The 17,786-nt window shown below is 45.2% G+C and overlaps 1 protein-coding gene across 9 annotated transcripts in view; it reads right to left on the reverse strand.

The window, feature by feature from the left end:
* The window catches only part of TTLL11 (tubulin tyrosine ligase like 11), a 238,451-nt gene that overhangs the window by 63,629 nt on the left and 157,036 nt on the right, over window positions 1–17,786 (reverse strand). Inside the window, exon 7 of one of the 9 annotated variants that reach the window (XM_053908258.1) lies at window positions 9,960–10,282. The exons of the other annotated variants lie outside the window; for them this stretch is intronic. Within the exon in view, the coding sequence (XP_053764233.1) occupies window positions 10,102–10,282 (181 nt within the window). The 3' untranslated portion in view covers window positions 9,960–10,101. Of the gene's footprint in view, window positions 1–9,959; window positions 10,283–17,786 lie in introns of those variants that run through there. 9 annotated transcript variants of the gene reach the window in all.

The raw sequence follows: 17,786 nt of genomic DNA on the forward strand, positions 1-17,786 counted from the left end.
GCTCAGGGATACCAAATATAACGTGGGTTAAATATACAGGCCGACTTGGCTTCACACACTGTGTATGAAAATGAAACATAAACGGCTCGGATTCCCACATTCCTGACGGAGCCATCTTTGGAAACAGCATTTTCTCTTTGAAGAAAGTACTAGCAACTAAAAATGTTCCCATGTTTAATAATGATCGTCAAAGGGACATGGACAACGTCTTGTCTTTTATACATTATTACGCTTTTAGTATACGGTTCATCTGGAGCGACACCAGCCAGCCCCTCACAGCTGGAGACCCGCAGAGCCCTGACCCTCTGCCAACCGGCTCAGTACTGTCCACACCTGGGGCCAGTCCCAGCCCGGCAGGTGGAAGCTCAATGGTCTTCACCCCGGCATCGTTCTTTCTGCTCTAAGCCTGGAATCCTTGTGCTTAAGAGGAAACTCAGATTCTAGCAGCTACCAACCCCTTATGGAGATGGTCAATTCCATCCAATGGGGTTCCTGCCTCAGTGCCCGTTTGGTATTCTAGGAGTTTCCCACTAGGACAACACCCTGACCATTACCCCCCTGCCCGTGCCAAGTCCTCGCCTGCTGCCTCTTCTTCCGGGACGGCAGTGGCCATTCTTCCGGCCACTTTGTGCCATCTGGGTCCAGCTGTGAATGACCTGAGCTCATGAAACCATGAGGCCACCAGCAACTAGTTGACGTGTTGACTGGCACCTGGCCTCCCATGCTCCTCCTGCCATCGTGGCAGCTATGGACCCAGGCGAGTCCAAGCTGTGGTTGGTCACGCTCTTCCACTCTGAAGAGCTCTGCGACTGTTCTGCGTCATGTTGCCCAAGCCCTCAAACCTCAGAATGTGCTGGCCTGTGCTGTCCATTCCTACCCAGCGGTCCCCTCTAACATTGCTGGTTTTAATGCTGTAATATCACATTTCCTGATACACGCAAATGTATATACACACACAAATATAAAAACATAGGTGAGATCACACAACTCTCAACCATCATCTCACTATCAGAAATGATCACTGTTAATATTCTGGTAAATTCCCTTCTACTCCTATGCACATAATTTTGTCACATAGTTGAAATCATACTATACACAAAATTTTGTGGCCTAATTTTTATTTGGCGTTGTGTTATAAGCACGTATCTGCCATGTCACCAAAATTATTTATGGAAATCTTTTTTTTTTTAATGTTTATCTTGAGAGAGAGAAAGAGACAGAGGATGAGCAAGGGAGGGGCAGAGAGGGAGAGGGAGTCACAGAATCTGAAGCAGGCTCCAGGCTCCGAGCTGTTAACACAGAGCCTGACGCGGAGCTCGAACTCATGAATCGTGAGATCAGGACCTGAGCTGAAGTTGGATGCTCAACCAGCTGAGCCACCCAGGCGCCCCTTATAGAAATCTTTCATGACCGAGTGACTTCCCTCAAGCTAATGGCTATTTCAATTGTTTCTGATTTTTCACTACTTGGATATACATATTTAGACAATACATCTCTCTCATAATTTTGGATTATATCTTTGGTATAAATTCCCAGAAGTGAAATTTCTCAGTCAACAGGTATTAACATTTTTAAGGCCCTTGTTCTATAATCTTGCTTTAGTCCATGACCTTCTAAATTGCTAGGGAATGAAATCATAGTCACCAGTTCAAAGCTTTTCTATCTATAATCTTTTGGTTGCCATGAACTTAACGATTGAAATCACAATAAAATAGGGTGACACATTTTTCTATTAATTTCAACACAAATATGGGTTTAAAAATATTTCACATAGGAGTGTGTGGAACTAGAAGTAATGAGATTAAGCAATATTTTCAAGTGACCCACAGTTTCTTTCCTACTAATAAGAAATAGTCATTGAGATTTGTATCTCTAATTATTTTTTAGATTCTTCTCCTCACAGCTATGAATCTGAATCTGAGTCAGCACCCTAAACAGCCAGAATTGGAAACAGCGAACTCTATTTTTGAGTTTCTTATGTAGAATGTGAACTTGGGATGAGCTGCTCAGAATTCATTTATGTAATAATTTTTTTTTTGAAATATCTGTCTTCTCTGTGAACCCTCCCATGATTTCTCCAGGAAAAATTAACTACCCTTCCTCCCATAGCTCATCGCTAGTGCCTCATTTAACACTTGCTATGGTCTTCATCATATTTGACTTATTTGTTCAACTTGCCCATCGGCTGGGAGCTCCTAGAAGGAACAACCTAGTGTGATTCCCAAGACGTAGCAGAAAGACCAACATACAATAGGCATGCATAAACAGGATGAGGATCCATTTTCAATTTGCCAGGGAGCATGTGGATTCTGCCTTGCTCGGAATCTGGTGCATAGGATGGATCCGAAAGAAGGAACGGAAGGAGGTCCATTGCCAGCTCGGAGGCTGTCCACAGAGCAGTAGTCAGAAAACGAGAAAAAATACCAGAAAAAAAAATGTCTGTGGTTCCAAAATGAGAGAAGACCCCATTATTTCACAGATATTTATGGATTACTTCCCAGGTAGTAGGATGGTGTTAGATGATGGAATCCAGAGAGGGAGAGGAAGCTCCTTCTGCCTTCCCAGAGCTCAAGGGGAAATAACAGTGGAGGTTGGTTGCCGTGGTCCTACTAAAAGGTTATCCACGGATGAGGGAGAGGACATGTGCAAAACCGGGATAGACTAAGAGATAGTTTGGTCCTACATTCATCAAAGACCACCACCTTCAGTCAGTTATCTGCAGATCATTCAAGATTCTTCCAAACAATCACCACGCTGTGTCTAGAACATCCGCTCACTATTTCCATGTGGTAGCAAACTTTAAGGATGGGCAAGCCCTTTGAAATCTGCTAAATCTTACTACAAATTTCTCTAGGAAGTCTTACATAGAAGCTGGTTGGCCATGAAAAATCTATTACTTCTAACCAAATGGATATTTTAAAATATGTTATATATAATTGGGAGAAAAATGTCTAAGGCCTAAGGGTAAAGATTCATTAAGACAAAGCACAGAGGGGTGGGAAGCTTGGGAGTAAGACAGCCAGGAATAAAATTCCTGGGCTGCTGGTTCTTGGTCCTATCACCTTAACAAAATGCTTAACCTTTCTGGGGATCAGCATTTTCATCTGTAAAATAGGGATGATGATACCTATGTCCTACAGAAGGAAGGAAGAAAAGTGGGAGTATGAAGAAGAGGGCTGTCCATGCAGGTGAGGCACGGACATCTAGCACCCAAACAAAAGGCAGGTGCATTGCTTAAGAGAAAGGAGAATTCTGGTGAGACCAGCTGTCAGGTGACTTGGATTCCAGTCCCAGATTCTCCCACAGTAGCCACGAGACCCAGAGAATTCCATTCCCTCTAACAACCTCCATTTTCCCATCTGTAACATGAAAAGGTTGGAGGAGGCGACCTTATGGCTCCTTCAGGTTCTGACAGTTAAGCAGACCCTTTGTTTCTCTCTTCTAGAGTGTGTGAGGTGTTGGGGCACCTGGGTGGCTCAGTCATTTGAGGGCCTGACTCTTGATTTCAGGCTCAGGTTGTGATCCCAGGGTCTTGGGATCGAGCCCCACATGGGGCTCTGAGCTGAGCATGGAGCCTGCTTGGGATTCTCTCTCTCTCTCTCTCTCTCTCTCTCACTTTCTTCCTCCCCAACTCATGCATGCACATGAACTCTCTCTCTCTCAAAAATAGAAAGAAAGAAAGAAAGAAAGAAAGAAAGAAAGAAAGAAAGAAAGAAAGAGAAAGAAAGAAAGAGAAGGAGGAAGGGAGGGAGGGAGGAAGAAAGAGAGTGTGGGGCAGGGGACAATCCCCAGCTAAGAGCATTGCCAACCCAGCCATCAGGACTGACCCACCTGCAGACTGCCTTGTCTCCAGGTTGGAGACTGCCCGTCCAACTCACCACACAGAGTAATTAATTACTACTTGTGAAAGATCCCACCACGTGCTGGTGTTTCATGAGCAATGAAGAGAGACCCATCTCCCATTTTGACAGTGCTGCACTGAACATTCATAAAATATTGAAGTAACTAATGAAGTCGTTTTTCATTTCAATGGTGGTTGTCTCTACTTATCTCTACATTTGTGTGTCCATCCAGTCACAGATTTCTTCCACTAGTCAGAGCGCCTATTATGGGGAACAGACATGCAGACGTGTTGCTTGTCCTCGGCTGGGGCTCCAGGCCCATCCCCTTGGTACGTAGGTGGCCGTGTTCTCCCTGGGTCTCCACACTGTCCCCTCTCTGTGTGGCCCTGTGTCCAAATTTCCTCTCCTTGTGAGGACAGCGGTCCTATAGGATTAGGGCCCACCCTAATGACCTCATTTTAACTTGATTATCTCTATAAAGACCCCATCTCCAAATAATTTGGTCATATTTTGAGTCACCAGGGGTTAAGATTTCAATCCATACATTTTGAGAATGACGTTATTAAGCCAAAAAAGGGAGTCAACTTATTCATTCATTTGTTTGTGCATTCATTCTTCCAACCCTAATCGAGTCCCTACTATGTGCCAGGCATTGCACTGGGTACTGGCGATCCAAAGGCAGTCTTAGCACAGAGGAGTTCAATTTGGCAGAAGCATCACCCACACAGACAGGTCACTGAGTGTGGCATACATGTGAAGCATGAGGTGGGCACAGGGACAGAGCAGCTCTCTGCTCCCCGGAGGGTTCAGGGCCACTTCCAAGGCTTCCGTGAGGTAGCCAAGAGATGAAAGTCTTGGGTAGAGCCTTCATTTGGCAGGGAGAGAGGGAGAGAGAGAGAGAGAGAGAGAGAGAGAGAGAGAGAGAGAATTATTCCTGGATCTCATGCAGAGGACACGGCATGCGTGAACAAACAGGAGCTTGGCAGGAAGGGCATAATTCTGGAACTCAAGAAATGGGGATGGAGCCTAGGGCAGTGTTTGGAGCAAGAGAGGAGAGATTTAGGGTAAAGACTGATGTGGTAATTCTCATGCAAAAACCATGTAGTCGAGAAATCTCTCCCCTGTCCAAACCCAGACACCCAAGCACTTCCTCTCTCTGTTTAAAACACTACTAAGAACTAGGAGGCGAGAGAGAAGCCCTCTCTCTCAGAGAAGCTCAAATGCAGATCCCAAAGTTCATGCCCTGAAGTTTATGTCTGTGAGTGAGGCCAGCCTCTTGCGGCATCACTCTACCCCTATATACTCTTACTCTGCACACAATGCTGACAACTTGGTGAGCTCATCTTCAGACCATCACATAGCACAGTACAGCCAGCAAATAGAAGGGACGCCACAGGATGCCACAGCCATGCAATGTGCAGCGTAGGAAGTGACAGCCTGAAGGCAGAGGAGGAGGTAGAAACCCCTTCAGACCTCTTCCGGGGCACCGATACATCGCAGAACAATTTAAAACCAGTTTGCCGAATCATCATTCAATTAAAAAGCCAAATTCACTGAAATGTATTTGAGAAGCCAAGATACCCAGCAAGACTGAAAGGGTTGGGTGTTTAAAGGGTTAAACACAGACCACTTAGAAAACCAAGGACTCCAACTCCCCAGGGGTGCCCAATAGCCCCAGACCCACAGGACCTGCTTGAGGCAAATGAGTGCTCATGGGCTGGGCTCCCTCCGTGTTTTCTGTTGGAAGGGGCTTCAGGAATCACTTGGGCCAAAGTCTCCCTTTAGGCCCAAGAAAACGAGGCTCAGCGTGGGGCAAGGACTTGCCTGGAACCGCCCAGCAAGAGCAGAGAGCTTGAGCTGCAACTGGCTTCTCTTGACCCTGCCTCCTAGGGCTTTAGGGAAACGCCAGGTGAGGGCATTTGGGGCAGCTCCGCAAAGCAGGACCCAGGAGGACTCTGAATCCCGGAGATGTTCTGGGCTAGTGGAGAGAGGGGGCTGGGGCATGTCGGGTCCTGGGGTCGGGAGGACTGCTACGGCCACTGTGACAATCCTTCCTGCAGCTCAACAGTCCCATTACCTCTCTGGACCCTCCAAGCAAGGCGGTAAGGTAAGCAGGGCAGAAATTATTATCTCAGAGTGCAGATAAGGCAACTGAGGCCCATAAGGGGAGAGCTACTTTGTCCACATGATAGAGTGTGCAGGGTTGGAACAACAAATGTCATTATAATATTATATATAATAATATTATATACAATTATAAATTATTATATGTAATGTATATGTAATGTAATGTATTATATGTAGTATGTAATATGTATGTAATTATTATATGTAATGAATTATATAATATATAAATAATTATATATTTAATGTATAATAATTATATATTATATATTTTATATACATTATATTAATATGATATATATTAATATATTATATATTATATAATATATATAATATGTAATGAATTATATAATATATAAATAATTATATATTTAATGTAGAATATTAATTATATATTAATTATATATTAATTATATATTAATTATATATTATAAATATAATATATAATTATATATGTATATATATAATATATATATTATTTAGTCATTACTTGGGCCAAAGCATGTCACCGAGCAGCAGTGAGCATCCAATGGCTCGATTTCAGATGCTAACCCCCATTATAGTTGCCTCTCTTTCTGCCAGTGCGGTAAACGTCCCCGCTTTTTGTGCAGCCCTTTAGAAACTTTCCAGTTCCTTCACAGTTTCCTTGTCAGCTGAGCGTAACAGTTTGGAAAACAGTGGTGCCTCATTACAGCTTCAAACCAAACACCAATTCCAGCTCTGTAGAGCAGCGGTTTTCTTTAGAACACATTTATCACTAAAACAAAGGGCTGTGGGCTTGGGAGCAAGTGATGTTTTGAGCTGTCAAGACAGCTGGAGATGTTTGGGAAAACAATTTTTTTTTTTTTTGAGATAATGCTTGCTTTGTAGGTAGGTACAATTTCAATTTTTTTCCCCCGTAAATTTACATTTTTTAGATTGCACGGGAAAGAACCGGGATATCTTTGATCGTCTCAAATATAATTACTGTTTTGACTACTAAGTCAACTTTGCGATACTTAAAAAAAAAAAAAAAGGCGAGTCACCAAATATAACCATGCAGTTTGCATTTCCTCATCATTTTAAAAGGCATATGGTGGCTTTTTTGTTAAATGAGAGAGCGAGTAGGAATCCTGCAGGTATTTTTTTTTAACGGGTGGGTCAACGGTGGTGCACGTGCTAATGGGTGCACAGCTGTATATGACCGTGCACCTATATTTAAATAAAGCCTGAGACCTTGCCAAATACATCCACCCCCGTTTTGTCCCTGGTCCTCACAGCGGCGCCGTGAGGGAAACAGGGTGAAGATGGCCAGATGAGGCATCTGAGCATTTATTCGACAAATATTTACAACTTTCTACTCTGTAACAGGCCCTGCACCCGGGACTCAGGGGAGAGAAACACCTAGTGCCCCCTGCTCCCAGGGAGCTCGCGTGGGGCCGTATGTGGGGACTGGGCTCCCGGCTGTGTGGACCTCCTCATCCAGGACATTTGCCACTCTAGGACCTGCTTCCTCTCAAACCTGCAACCCATTCAACTCAAGAGTGGGACTTCCTTTTGGAAGAGCTGCCTTCTGGTCCGGGTGTCCTGAGCACCTTGACGGGGCGACTGGCACCATGTGGTGGCCACTGGGCCGCTGTGGCCAAGCTGAGGAATCATCTGGGACACTTCGAACCCAGGTCTTCAGGGGGTGCGCCCACCTGAAGAGACACTCCATCCTTAGGACTCCCCCCCGCCCCTCCTCCCCACCTAATAGTACCTCCGTGTTTATAATCCTCCCAATACAAAATGTCTCTGCACGCCTCTCTGCCTTTGTATAAGCTGTCCCTGCTGCTCAGAATGCCCTTCTCTGCCCATATACCATGCGAGCCTCTCTATGTCATTAAAACCCAACAGATGTCACTTCCTACAGGGCACACCGCTCCTGCTCTGCATCAGCTCTGAACCATGTTCAGAATTCCACTTCAGACATGTCACCCTATATTGTGATTTTCTTCTTTATATGTCTCAATCCCCTATCTTTGAGCATCTTGGGGGGGGGGGGCTGTGTTCTCTGACTTTCTGCATCGTCAGCACTTGGTCTAGACTCTGACACACGGCAGATGTTCAACAACGGTTTCCTAAATGAATAAATAATACTAAGCATTCAGTAAGCACCTAGAATGTCAGGGGTTCTAAGCACCGAGACTATCTCTAACCCTCATGATGATCCCCGGAAGCAGGCATTATTTTTCTCACTTCACAGATTAGAAACCCGAAGCTTGGAGAAATTATGAGACTCGCCCAAGATCAGAGTCAGAAAAAAAAAGAACCAGATCCAAAGCCAGGTTTGTCTGACTTCAATGCTCTTTCCACGGCGTCACGCTGTCCCCCAGGCGGGGCACGTTCCCCCAGGCGGTCTCTCCTGCACAGTTTGATAAGGGACACAGGGAGCCCCCCCAGCTGTACCGCCTCCTCCACTCACCGGTTCCAACCCCAGCAAACAGGCCAAGCCAAGGAGGGTTCTGTTCAGAGGTCTCCTGGCAATTCATCTGTCAATGCCCCTCCTTTCTGTGTATCCTAAGAGCACTTTCCGCAGCATGGATCCGAACAACAAGACTTGAAGCACCTCGCTCTTAGTGATCTCGACTCAGAGTTTCATTTTTCTACATCACTCTGACTGCTTCTGAAAATGGTCAAAGACCAGATCTTGCCGAGACTAATTATTTCTTTAAGATGTACAGATCCATCCGTTGGCGAAAAGAAGGCCAGGAGGCAGAGTTAAATTACATAGTACATCACTGTCCCCGGCATATTCATCTCTGCCAGTCTGTCAGTGTAAAAATTTACAGCAGATATTATCTCTTTGAAGGGGTTCAAGTCCTAGAAAATACAAGCTAAATTTTAAATAGAATTTTAATTTTAATGAAAGCTTCAGGGAATGCTGTTTGTGTTGCGTATCTTTCATACCTGGTGATTAAGTTAATTTATGCTTAATGGAAAAGGATATTTCTAATCCCCAGACAGGCTCAACATCTGTCTAGGACTGTGTTTTTGGAAGCTGTAAGCTGCTTGTGATGGATGTCATATAGCCAGGACGCTACTGAACTGACACCTGAAGGCTATGTATAAGGAGGACCAGGGACATTATGTCTCTGCCCAGTGCTTGCGTTGAAATCAAATCAAAGTGCCAAGGATCTCATTCCGCCAGCCTTTGGAAACCCTGCCTCCTGCTCGTTCATATTGTTCCCCGGACAGGCCTGGGGAAAGGAGCTGGGTGGTGGGGCTCTGGATCTAGCATCCGTGCTTGGTGAAAACGAGCAGTTCTTGACCCTCGACGCCATCTACCAGCCAGTGCTCGGCTGGACGCTCTGTACACACTACCTCCTTCGACTCTCACAACAATCTTGAAGGTAGCGACTATTATCCCCACTTCATGTTTGGGGAAGCCGAGGCTCAAAAAGGTGAAACAGCTTATGGCGAGGCGGCTTATGTGGTATCCGATTGGGAGAGAGGCTGTTTTGTTTCTTTGTCCTATAGTAGAGGGCAGGAGTTGACAAACTATGGTCCTTGGGTCCAAACCAGCTTGCCATCTGTTTTTGTAAACAAAGCTTTATTGGGACACAGTCGCATCCATTGGATTTCATGTAGCAAATACTGTGAAGATACAGTCCATGGCTTCAAGGAACGTAGGCTCAGGCAGGACTTCCAAATAAACTGGTAAGTCTTTCACTGTCTCAGTAGCCCCCAACCTGCCCAGTAACAGACCCGGAGGCCCGCTCTGCTGTTGCCTTTCCTAGCAGATCGCTCAGGCATTCCTGACCGTTCCCTGGGAGGGTCTCCTGAGCGTCCATGAACAGGGCCGGCCAGGGTCCTCGAGAAGACATCTTCCTCTCCTCACAGACTCCCAAGGGTCCACTCCCACTGGAACGTCCTTCCTTCCAAGCTGGGCTGCCATCTGAGCACCATCCATGGGAACAGGGCTCATTCTTCATACTCCCTAAGCTTCCAGCCCTTGAATGGAGCTAGGTTCCATGGAGACGTGGCAGGGGGGGTGGGTAGACGGGGGGTCAGAGGAGAGCCTGTCTCACCTGTGGCTTCTCATGCCCTGCTTGTGGCAAGTGTCACACAGGCCCTCTCACCCAGATTCATCAGCTTCTGCCTCTCAGCGCCTCTTTCACTGGAGCTTATAACCAGAGCCAAAGGTCAAGGACAGGAACATGCACCACTTCATCTCCATTTCCTCCCCACCGTGTTGCTCTTCACGTGACCACAATGTCACTCCCAGCGACAGCAAAGCCAGATGCTGGTGGTGGCGGTGGGAGGGGCCCTGGTCAACGATTCTCCACCAGCGATTCCTAGACATGAGATTAAGTGAGTGTGCAGCCATCTGATGGGTGAAACGAGAAAAGTAAGCAGAGTTGCACGTGTGAACGTGTGAGCGTGGGTGTCCATTGTTTTATGAAATCAATCTCAGTATGAAGTCAAATATTAGGCAGCTATTAGACTACTTTGACATATGAAAATGTCAATTTCACATGGTTCCAGCGAATCGTTGGTACCTGATTTTTTTTATAACGTCCTCACATGAAAAAATAAAATGTTGGCTACTTTCTTTGTTATGTCCACCTTTTTTTTTCTTTTTACATTTTATTGGTTTATAAAGTCTGAAAGTCCAGAAATTACTTATCTTGTACCAGCAGCAGCTGGCTCCAAAACACCCTCATGAAATTTGGCATTGGCTATCAAACTTTAAAAATTGCCTATCCTTTGTCCCTGTGACTTTATTTCTAGAAATCTACCCCGCAGAAATATTGGTACATGGAGACACACACACACACACACACACACACACACACGCCGGGCAGAACTGCTGAAATGTGGGAACATGAAAATAATTTATGTCTCCATCATCGGGGGATTGGTTATAAAAAGTATGGTACGGCCCCAAACTGGAATAACACTCAGGCCATAGAAATAATGTCTAGATCTGGACCTACAGATACAGAAAGCTGTCCTCACGATACTGATAAGTAAACACAGCAAGTCACAGAGTAACACGTGTGTAGGACATCGTATGATTCCATTTTTATAAAAATTACAATAACAAAATGAATTCACCTCTCCTTGGAGGTTTGTATATCACATAAAAGTGTTTGAAAGGATAAAAGCAAATTGTTCAGAGCAGTTATCACTGGAAAGTAGGGTTGGGATTGAGGGAAAGAGTGGGAAGGTTTGACTTTGCAATGTATATACTTTATGTATTGTTTGAATTATTATTTTTTACTTAAAAAAATTTAATGTTTATTCATTTTTGAGAGACAGAGAGAGAAAGCGCGTGAGCAGGGGAGGGGCAGAGAGAGAGGGAGACACAGAATCGGAAGCAGGCATCAGGCTCTGAGCTGTCGCACAGAGCCCGATGCGGGGCTCGAACTCATGGACTGTGAGATCATGACCTGAGCTGAAGTCAGGTGCTTAACATAAGACTGAGCCACACAGGCAGCCCTATTGTTTGAATTATTTAAAAGTAGGATGTATTAGTACTTTTGTAATTTTTTTAAACAAAGAAATAAAAAACAAGACGTGGCTATACAGCGGTTTTTCCAAACTGTATGAAAGTGAATACAGAAAAGGGGGAGAATTCATTTTGATTCTGGGGTTCAGAGAAGGACCTCAGAGGAAACACTTTCTGAGCTGGGCCTCAGGAGTGGCCAGAAGTAAGAATGGAAGGAACAGCAGCCTGGCTGAAGGAATCAGGAGCTCATGGGGGCCCTGAGCGTGGCCGGTCACGTTAGACTTAGATTTGTAGCTGACGACAGTCCGACGGTTGGAAACACTGTTAGGGAATTTGATCTCCAGTTAAGATTCTTATTACTTTATTTGGACAAACCAAACTTCTCACACGTAAGTGTCTCTGCTTTGGAACCGAGGCAGACTGATTTCGGGTTGGGACCCTGCGGCAGACATGACTGATGGCCCATCTGAGGTCCGTTTCCTCCCTTCCCTTTTCCTTCCAGAACTCTCTGTTTAGGCACCCGTGCCCTTCCTCAAGGCTAGGCGCTGTAGGGAGGCCGGCCCCAGCCCAAGGCCCAGCCGCAGGGGCGAGTTCTGCTTGGTCTAGAACAATCGCGGAGGGCCCGTTGTCCTCGATGATCCTGGTTTGGGATCGGGACCGTGACCCACTTCTGGCTGACGTGATGTGCCGGGAAATCTAAGGGCTTCTTCGAGAGCGGTTTCTTCACTCTTCAAAGATACACGAGGAAGGGTGGACCCCTTTCCTGCCTCGAGATGCTGCTAATTTTGGAAACAACACCTAAAATGGCTCTGGCCAGCCCTGGACCAGGAGGGGCATGAGCCCGGAGGACGAAGCACCGTGCTGAGGATGGGAGAGCAAAAGAAAGCAGCGGACTGGGGCACTCAGCGATGCGTTGAGCCACCGCACTGACCAACTTCAGAGCTACTTTAGTTTTCAAAACCTTTTCATGAAGTGGGGCTTTTTAGGTACCTGTAGCCAAAAGCATTTCAACAAATTCAGAAACAGTCTCTCCAGTGACAGGATTCAATCATATATTTATTCAAACAAATACTTCCTGTCGTGTGCCAGAAGTCAATTTTCTTTTATACTTACCTTTCAAATCTACTAAATTGATGGTTGCACAACATTGTGAATATACTTAATGACACTAAACTGTATACTTTCAAATCATTAAAATGGTAAATTTTATGTTAGGTATGTTTTTCCACTTTATTTCCAATAAAAATTAAAAAAAAAGGAAAGAAAGATAGGTAATCCAGGGCACCTGCTGAAGTGAGCATGAGTCAGGGGCAAGAATGAGTATAATCTCTAAGTCTTACATTTCTCATTGCTCTGTAGGAAATAAACTGCACTTAAAAAAACCCACTAGAATTAAGTTCTGCCCATATAATGGAATAATATAGGGCCATTAAAAAGACAAGCATACAGGGCGCCTGGGTGGTTTAGTCGGTTAAGTGTCCCAAATTCAGGTCAGATCACAATCTCACAGTGAGTTCGAGCCCCACGTCGGGCTCTGTGCTGACAGCTCAGAGCCCAGAGCCTGCTTTTGATTCTGGGTCTCCCTCTCTCTCTCTCTCTCTGCCCCTCCCTGCTCACACTGTCTGTCTCTCTCTCTCAAAAATAAACGTTAAAAAAAAAAAAAAAGACAAGCATATACTGCTACTTTGGGCTGTAATAGAGTGACAGCATGCTTATACTCCTGCCTTAAACAGCTAGAAAACTCGGTGCATTTTTTGAGGAGAGTGATTTTAAGTATTGGTCAACAGGCAGTGCAGGCCTATGAACCTTGAACAGAGGGAAACATGAGGTGAGCCCCAGCTAGCCAGGGCATCTTACTGACCACGGGCCAGGGATGGGAGAACAGCAGACTCCGAGTTACGGAAGCAGAGATCAGCATCCAGGGAGCTGAGGCATCCAGAATGCCTGGGGCAGGTAACTGGAGAGAAGCAAGTCTGTGTGTGGGGTTGGTGGGGGGCACTACTCACATCCTTGGTTGAGGGCTGAACGCTCAGGGCAAGATTCCATGAGGTCTAACAGCGTGGCTACCACGGGGCAGAGCATTGACCAGAGGTCGCAGAGCAATGGGATATACCAGAATGTAGACAGGGAAATTCCATGCCACTAGAACATATGCTCTGTGAGGACAGTGACTGTCCTCTATTGTCATGCCAGATGTGTCCCCAGACTCCGCATAATGCATGCGCGTAGTACAATGTGAATACTTACTTGTTGAATGAATGAATGCAACCTACCCCCAAGCTGGGTCTAGGGCAGATGGCATTAAAAACAACCCAGGGGCCGCCCAAGGAGCTCAGATGGGGGCGGGACCTGGCTCCAGAGGCTCCATGGCCAAGCCACTTGGGAGTGGAGGGTCATCTGTGATAATTTACAAGATGCATTCATTCATTCACCCATTTAATTTAATTCCTTCTATGACCCATCTTGTTCTCCACAAAGGATACATGAAATAATCGCCAAACTCTGGAAATAACCCATCAATTGTAGAACATAGAAACAAACTGGTGTATTCCCAAAATATAATAACTCCATACAACAGTGAAAATCAATGAATTCTTGCTTCATATAACAACACAGATGAATGTCACCGGTGTAATGTTGAGTGAGAGAAGTCAGACACAAGAGAATGTGTATTGCCTGGCTGTATTTATACCTAAAGTTCAAGAGCAGGCAAAAAGAACATATGGTGGTAGGGATCAGCATGGTGGCTGTGTGGGGGGTTAGGAGACAGTGGGCAGTGATAAGGGGTCTGCGGGAGGGCTCAGGTTCTGGTAATGTTCCACGTCTTGCCCTGGATTGGGTTACCCCACTGTGTTTACTTTATGACAATTCGCTGAGCGTGACACTTACAAACTATGCACTCTTCTTCATGAATGGTACACGTCAGTTAAACTGGAGTATTTTATAAAAGTCGCAAGTTAGACTGAGTCATGGAGAAAACGGTAGCTAGCTTAATTACAAACTTAAGGGTGTCCATTCTTGTGCTTTTTAATAAAATCAATATTAGACGACTCTAAAGATGGCGGCATAACTTCAGGAGTTTCAACGCCTGAAAATACTTTAACATGTTGTGGGGTTTTCATTGTTGTGTTAAAATACACATAACACAACGTTTGCCGTCTTAGTCGTTTTTAAGTATACAGTTCAGTGGTACTAAATATTCACTTTGTTGCACAACCTTCCCCACCATCCATCCCCATAACCCTTTCCTCTTGTTAAATCTGAAACTCTGTACCCATTAAACACGAGCTCCCCATTCCCCTGTCCCTTGCAGCCGCTGGCAACTACCATTCTTCTTTGTGTCTTCATGATTTTGACTACTCCGAGTTCCATATGTAAGTGGGATCATACAGTATTTGTCCTTTTGTGACTGGCTTCTTTCACTTAGTATCACGACCTCAAGTTCCATCCATGTGATAGTATACTGCAGGATTTCCTTCCTTTTTAAGGCTGAATAATATTCCACGGCATAAATACACCACATTTTGGTAATCTATTCATCAGTTGCTGGGCACTGGGGTTGCTTGATCCCTTTGAAATACTTTGAAATACTGTTTTTTTTAGAAACACACACATGCTCCTTTCTAAAAAAGTATATGAGGGGCGCCTGGGTGGCTCAGTCGGTTGGGCGGCCGACTTCGGCTCAGGTCATGATCTCGCAGTCCGTGAGTTCGAGCCCCGCGTCGGGCTCTGTGCTGACAGCTCAGAGCCCGGAGCCTGTTTCAGATTCTATGTCTCCCTCTCTCTGACCCTCCCCTGTTCATGCTCTGTCTCTCCCTGTCTCAAAAATAAATTAAAAAAAAACCATTAAAAAAAATAATAAAAAAAATAAATAAATAAAATAAAAAAGTATATGAGGTGGTTTACAGATAGGTAGATTAGACAGATAGATAAATGCTTTAAAATGGATCCACACATAAACAGGGGTAAGGGAAGGGCATGGGTAGAATAAAAAGATAAGGTTAAGAATGAACTAAACACAGGGATTCTTGGGTGGCTCGGTCGGTTAAGTGTCTGACTTCGGTTCAGGCCATGATCTCACGGTTCATGTGTTTGAGTCCCATGACAGGCTCTGTGCTGACAGCTTGGAGCCTGGAGCCTGCTTCGGATTCTGTGTCTTCCTCTCTCTGTGTCCCTCCCCCATTTGTGCTCTGTCTCTCTCTCTCCCTCAGGAATAAACATTAAAAAATAATTTTTTTAAATGACCTAAACATAAAGAAACACATGCTTCAAAGGTCTGCATAATTGCTGGCAGGGGTGAAGTGGTCACAGATTTGGCTCCAAGCTTCCTGGTAGCCAAAGGAAACTGGGAAACAGAAAAGTTCACTTTGATAACAAGATGTTACAATACAGAAGACATACCAGTTGCTCAAGCAGAAGCCCAGCTTTTCCTGGGGCTGGTGCCGGAGAGAAACTTCCCCTGTGGTAGGACAGCTAGTGATGTAGCACGTGATGTCCTCAACAACATCCTAACAATAATGCTAACAGTTATGCCCATGCTAGACATAATAGCTAACACTTTAATACTGTTTAACCATGTGCCAGGCGCTGCTTTAAGCTCTTTACATGTACAATGCATATTTACAATCAATGCTTCTTATAATGTCTCCCCCCGCAGGGGGAGCACCAAAGAAAAGGCAGGAAAGGCAGCTGGAACAATGTAAGTATACAAGAGCAAAGCTCTCTGATGGGTTGGCTTGATCCAACCATCTAGACCAGATAGATCCCATATCCTTCCAGTAAACTGGGATGGGTGTCACCAGGCAGCATATCACCGAGAAGTAGATAGCTCATCTTGCAAATTTAGACCCAAACTATTTTCTTTGGTAGTCAATCAAATCGAAGGTAGGGTTGAAATTCTTTTCTTTTGCATCAGTACCTAACAAGATTTGAACCTGAGCAGATGGCCACCCCATCTCCACAGGAGTGGGCCAAGGAGGATCTGTGTGTCCAAGGCCAAGATTTCTCTCTGGAAATTGTTGTATGTCAGCACTAACACAAAGACCAGTAGAAGGGCACCGGGGTGGCTCATTTGGTTAAGTGTCTGACTCTTGATCTCTGCTCAAGTCATAATCTCATAGTTTGTGAGTTTGAGCCCCTCATAGGGCTCTATGCTGACAGCGTGGAGCCTGCTTGGAATTCTCTCCCTCCCTCTCTGCCGCTACCCCACTCTACTCTCTCTCTTTCTCTCAGAATAAATAAAGTTAAAAAAAAAAAAAAAAGACCAGTAGCAAAGACTATAGCCTCCAAGTTTATGCCACCAAAGTTGGCCATGGTCATTTCAGTCTTGTGAATGATCAGAATGTGAGCAGCCCCATCATAGGAAAGGAACTGTTCTCAAAGAGGGAGGAGGAAAACACTTACCCACTACAGAGGGCCAAGGGCCCCTTTGCCTGGACCCCTCTGCCGGGGGAAGGTAAGGAGAAAAAGGGCATCCAGTTCATATGTGAACAGCCTGGAAGGCATCCTTACACTTTGAATTGCTTTGACTGCTGCCAACAAATTTCCTACAATCTTAAAATATTATCTCTTGGTTGTTAACAGAGGAGTTTACCCAAAGGATAAATTGAGAGGCTAATTTGTCTTCCGTTGTTTACTCATCCAAATATCTGCTGACCAGCGGAAGGGCGAGATCCTAGCGGAAGACCCCTGCTGGTCGTTTGCAAAAAAAGAGTTAAATCGAGAGTACATCTCTCCCTCAGGGAGGTGAATCTAATTCACTGGTTCCTTCTTTCATTGACTCAACAAACATTCGTTTCACACTTTTTTTGTGCCAAGATCTATTTATATCACAAGGGAGGTTGGATCACGTGCTAGGCAGAGACACGACCAATGTCCTAAGGGAGCTTAGATGAAAGAGTAATTAATCGGGAAGGGGGGCAAGCAGAGAAAACTTCAAGGAGGAGGTGACACCAGAGAGGGACCTCAAAGGATCAGTAAGATTTGTTTTACAAAAGAGCTCACCATAGGATTCCTTCATGTAACAGTTACCCGCCCTGGTACCTTTCAATTACCCCCGGACTGATTTACACACCCTTTTAGAATCACAGCTGTTGTGTAAATTAAAGCTCAGCAATCCCTCCCCAGGGCTGAGTCGCCCCCTCAGGAGAAATTCTGGCACCTGCGGATTTATTTCTGTGTACTTTTTCAACACCTTGAGAATTTCAGCTTTAGTAATCACAATTATGAGACGCTCCTATGGGGGGTGGTCAGACAAAGAGGGAACGGGGGTTGGAAAGTAGAGAGTGGAAGCGAAGCAGATGGCCGAGGAGGGTAGAGAGTCCTGCAGTGAAGCCCGGGGCCAGGCA

Source organism: Panthera pardus, unplaced genomic scaffold, assembly GCF_024362965.1.
Source record: "Panthera pardus isolate Hobbes unplaced genomic scaffold, ASM2436296v1 HiC_scaffold_20, whole genome shotgun sequence".
NCBI lineage: Eukaryota > Metazoa > Chordata > Mammalia > Carnivora > Felidae > Panthera > Panthera pardus.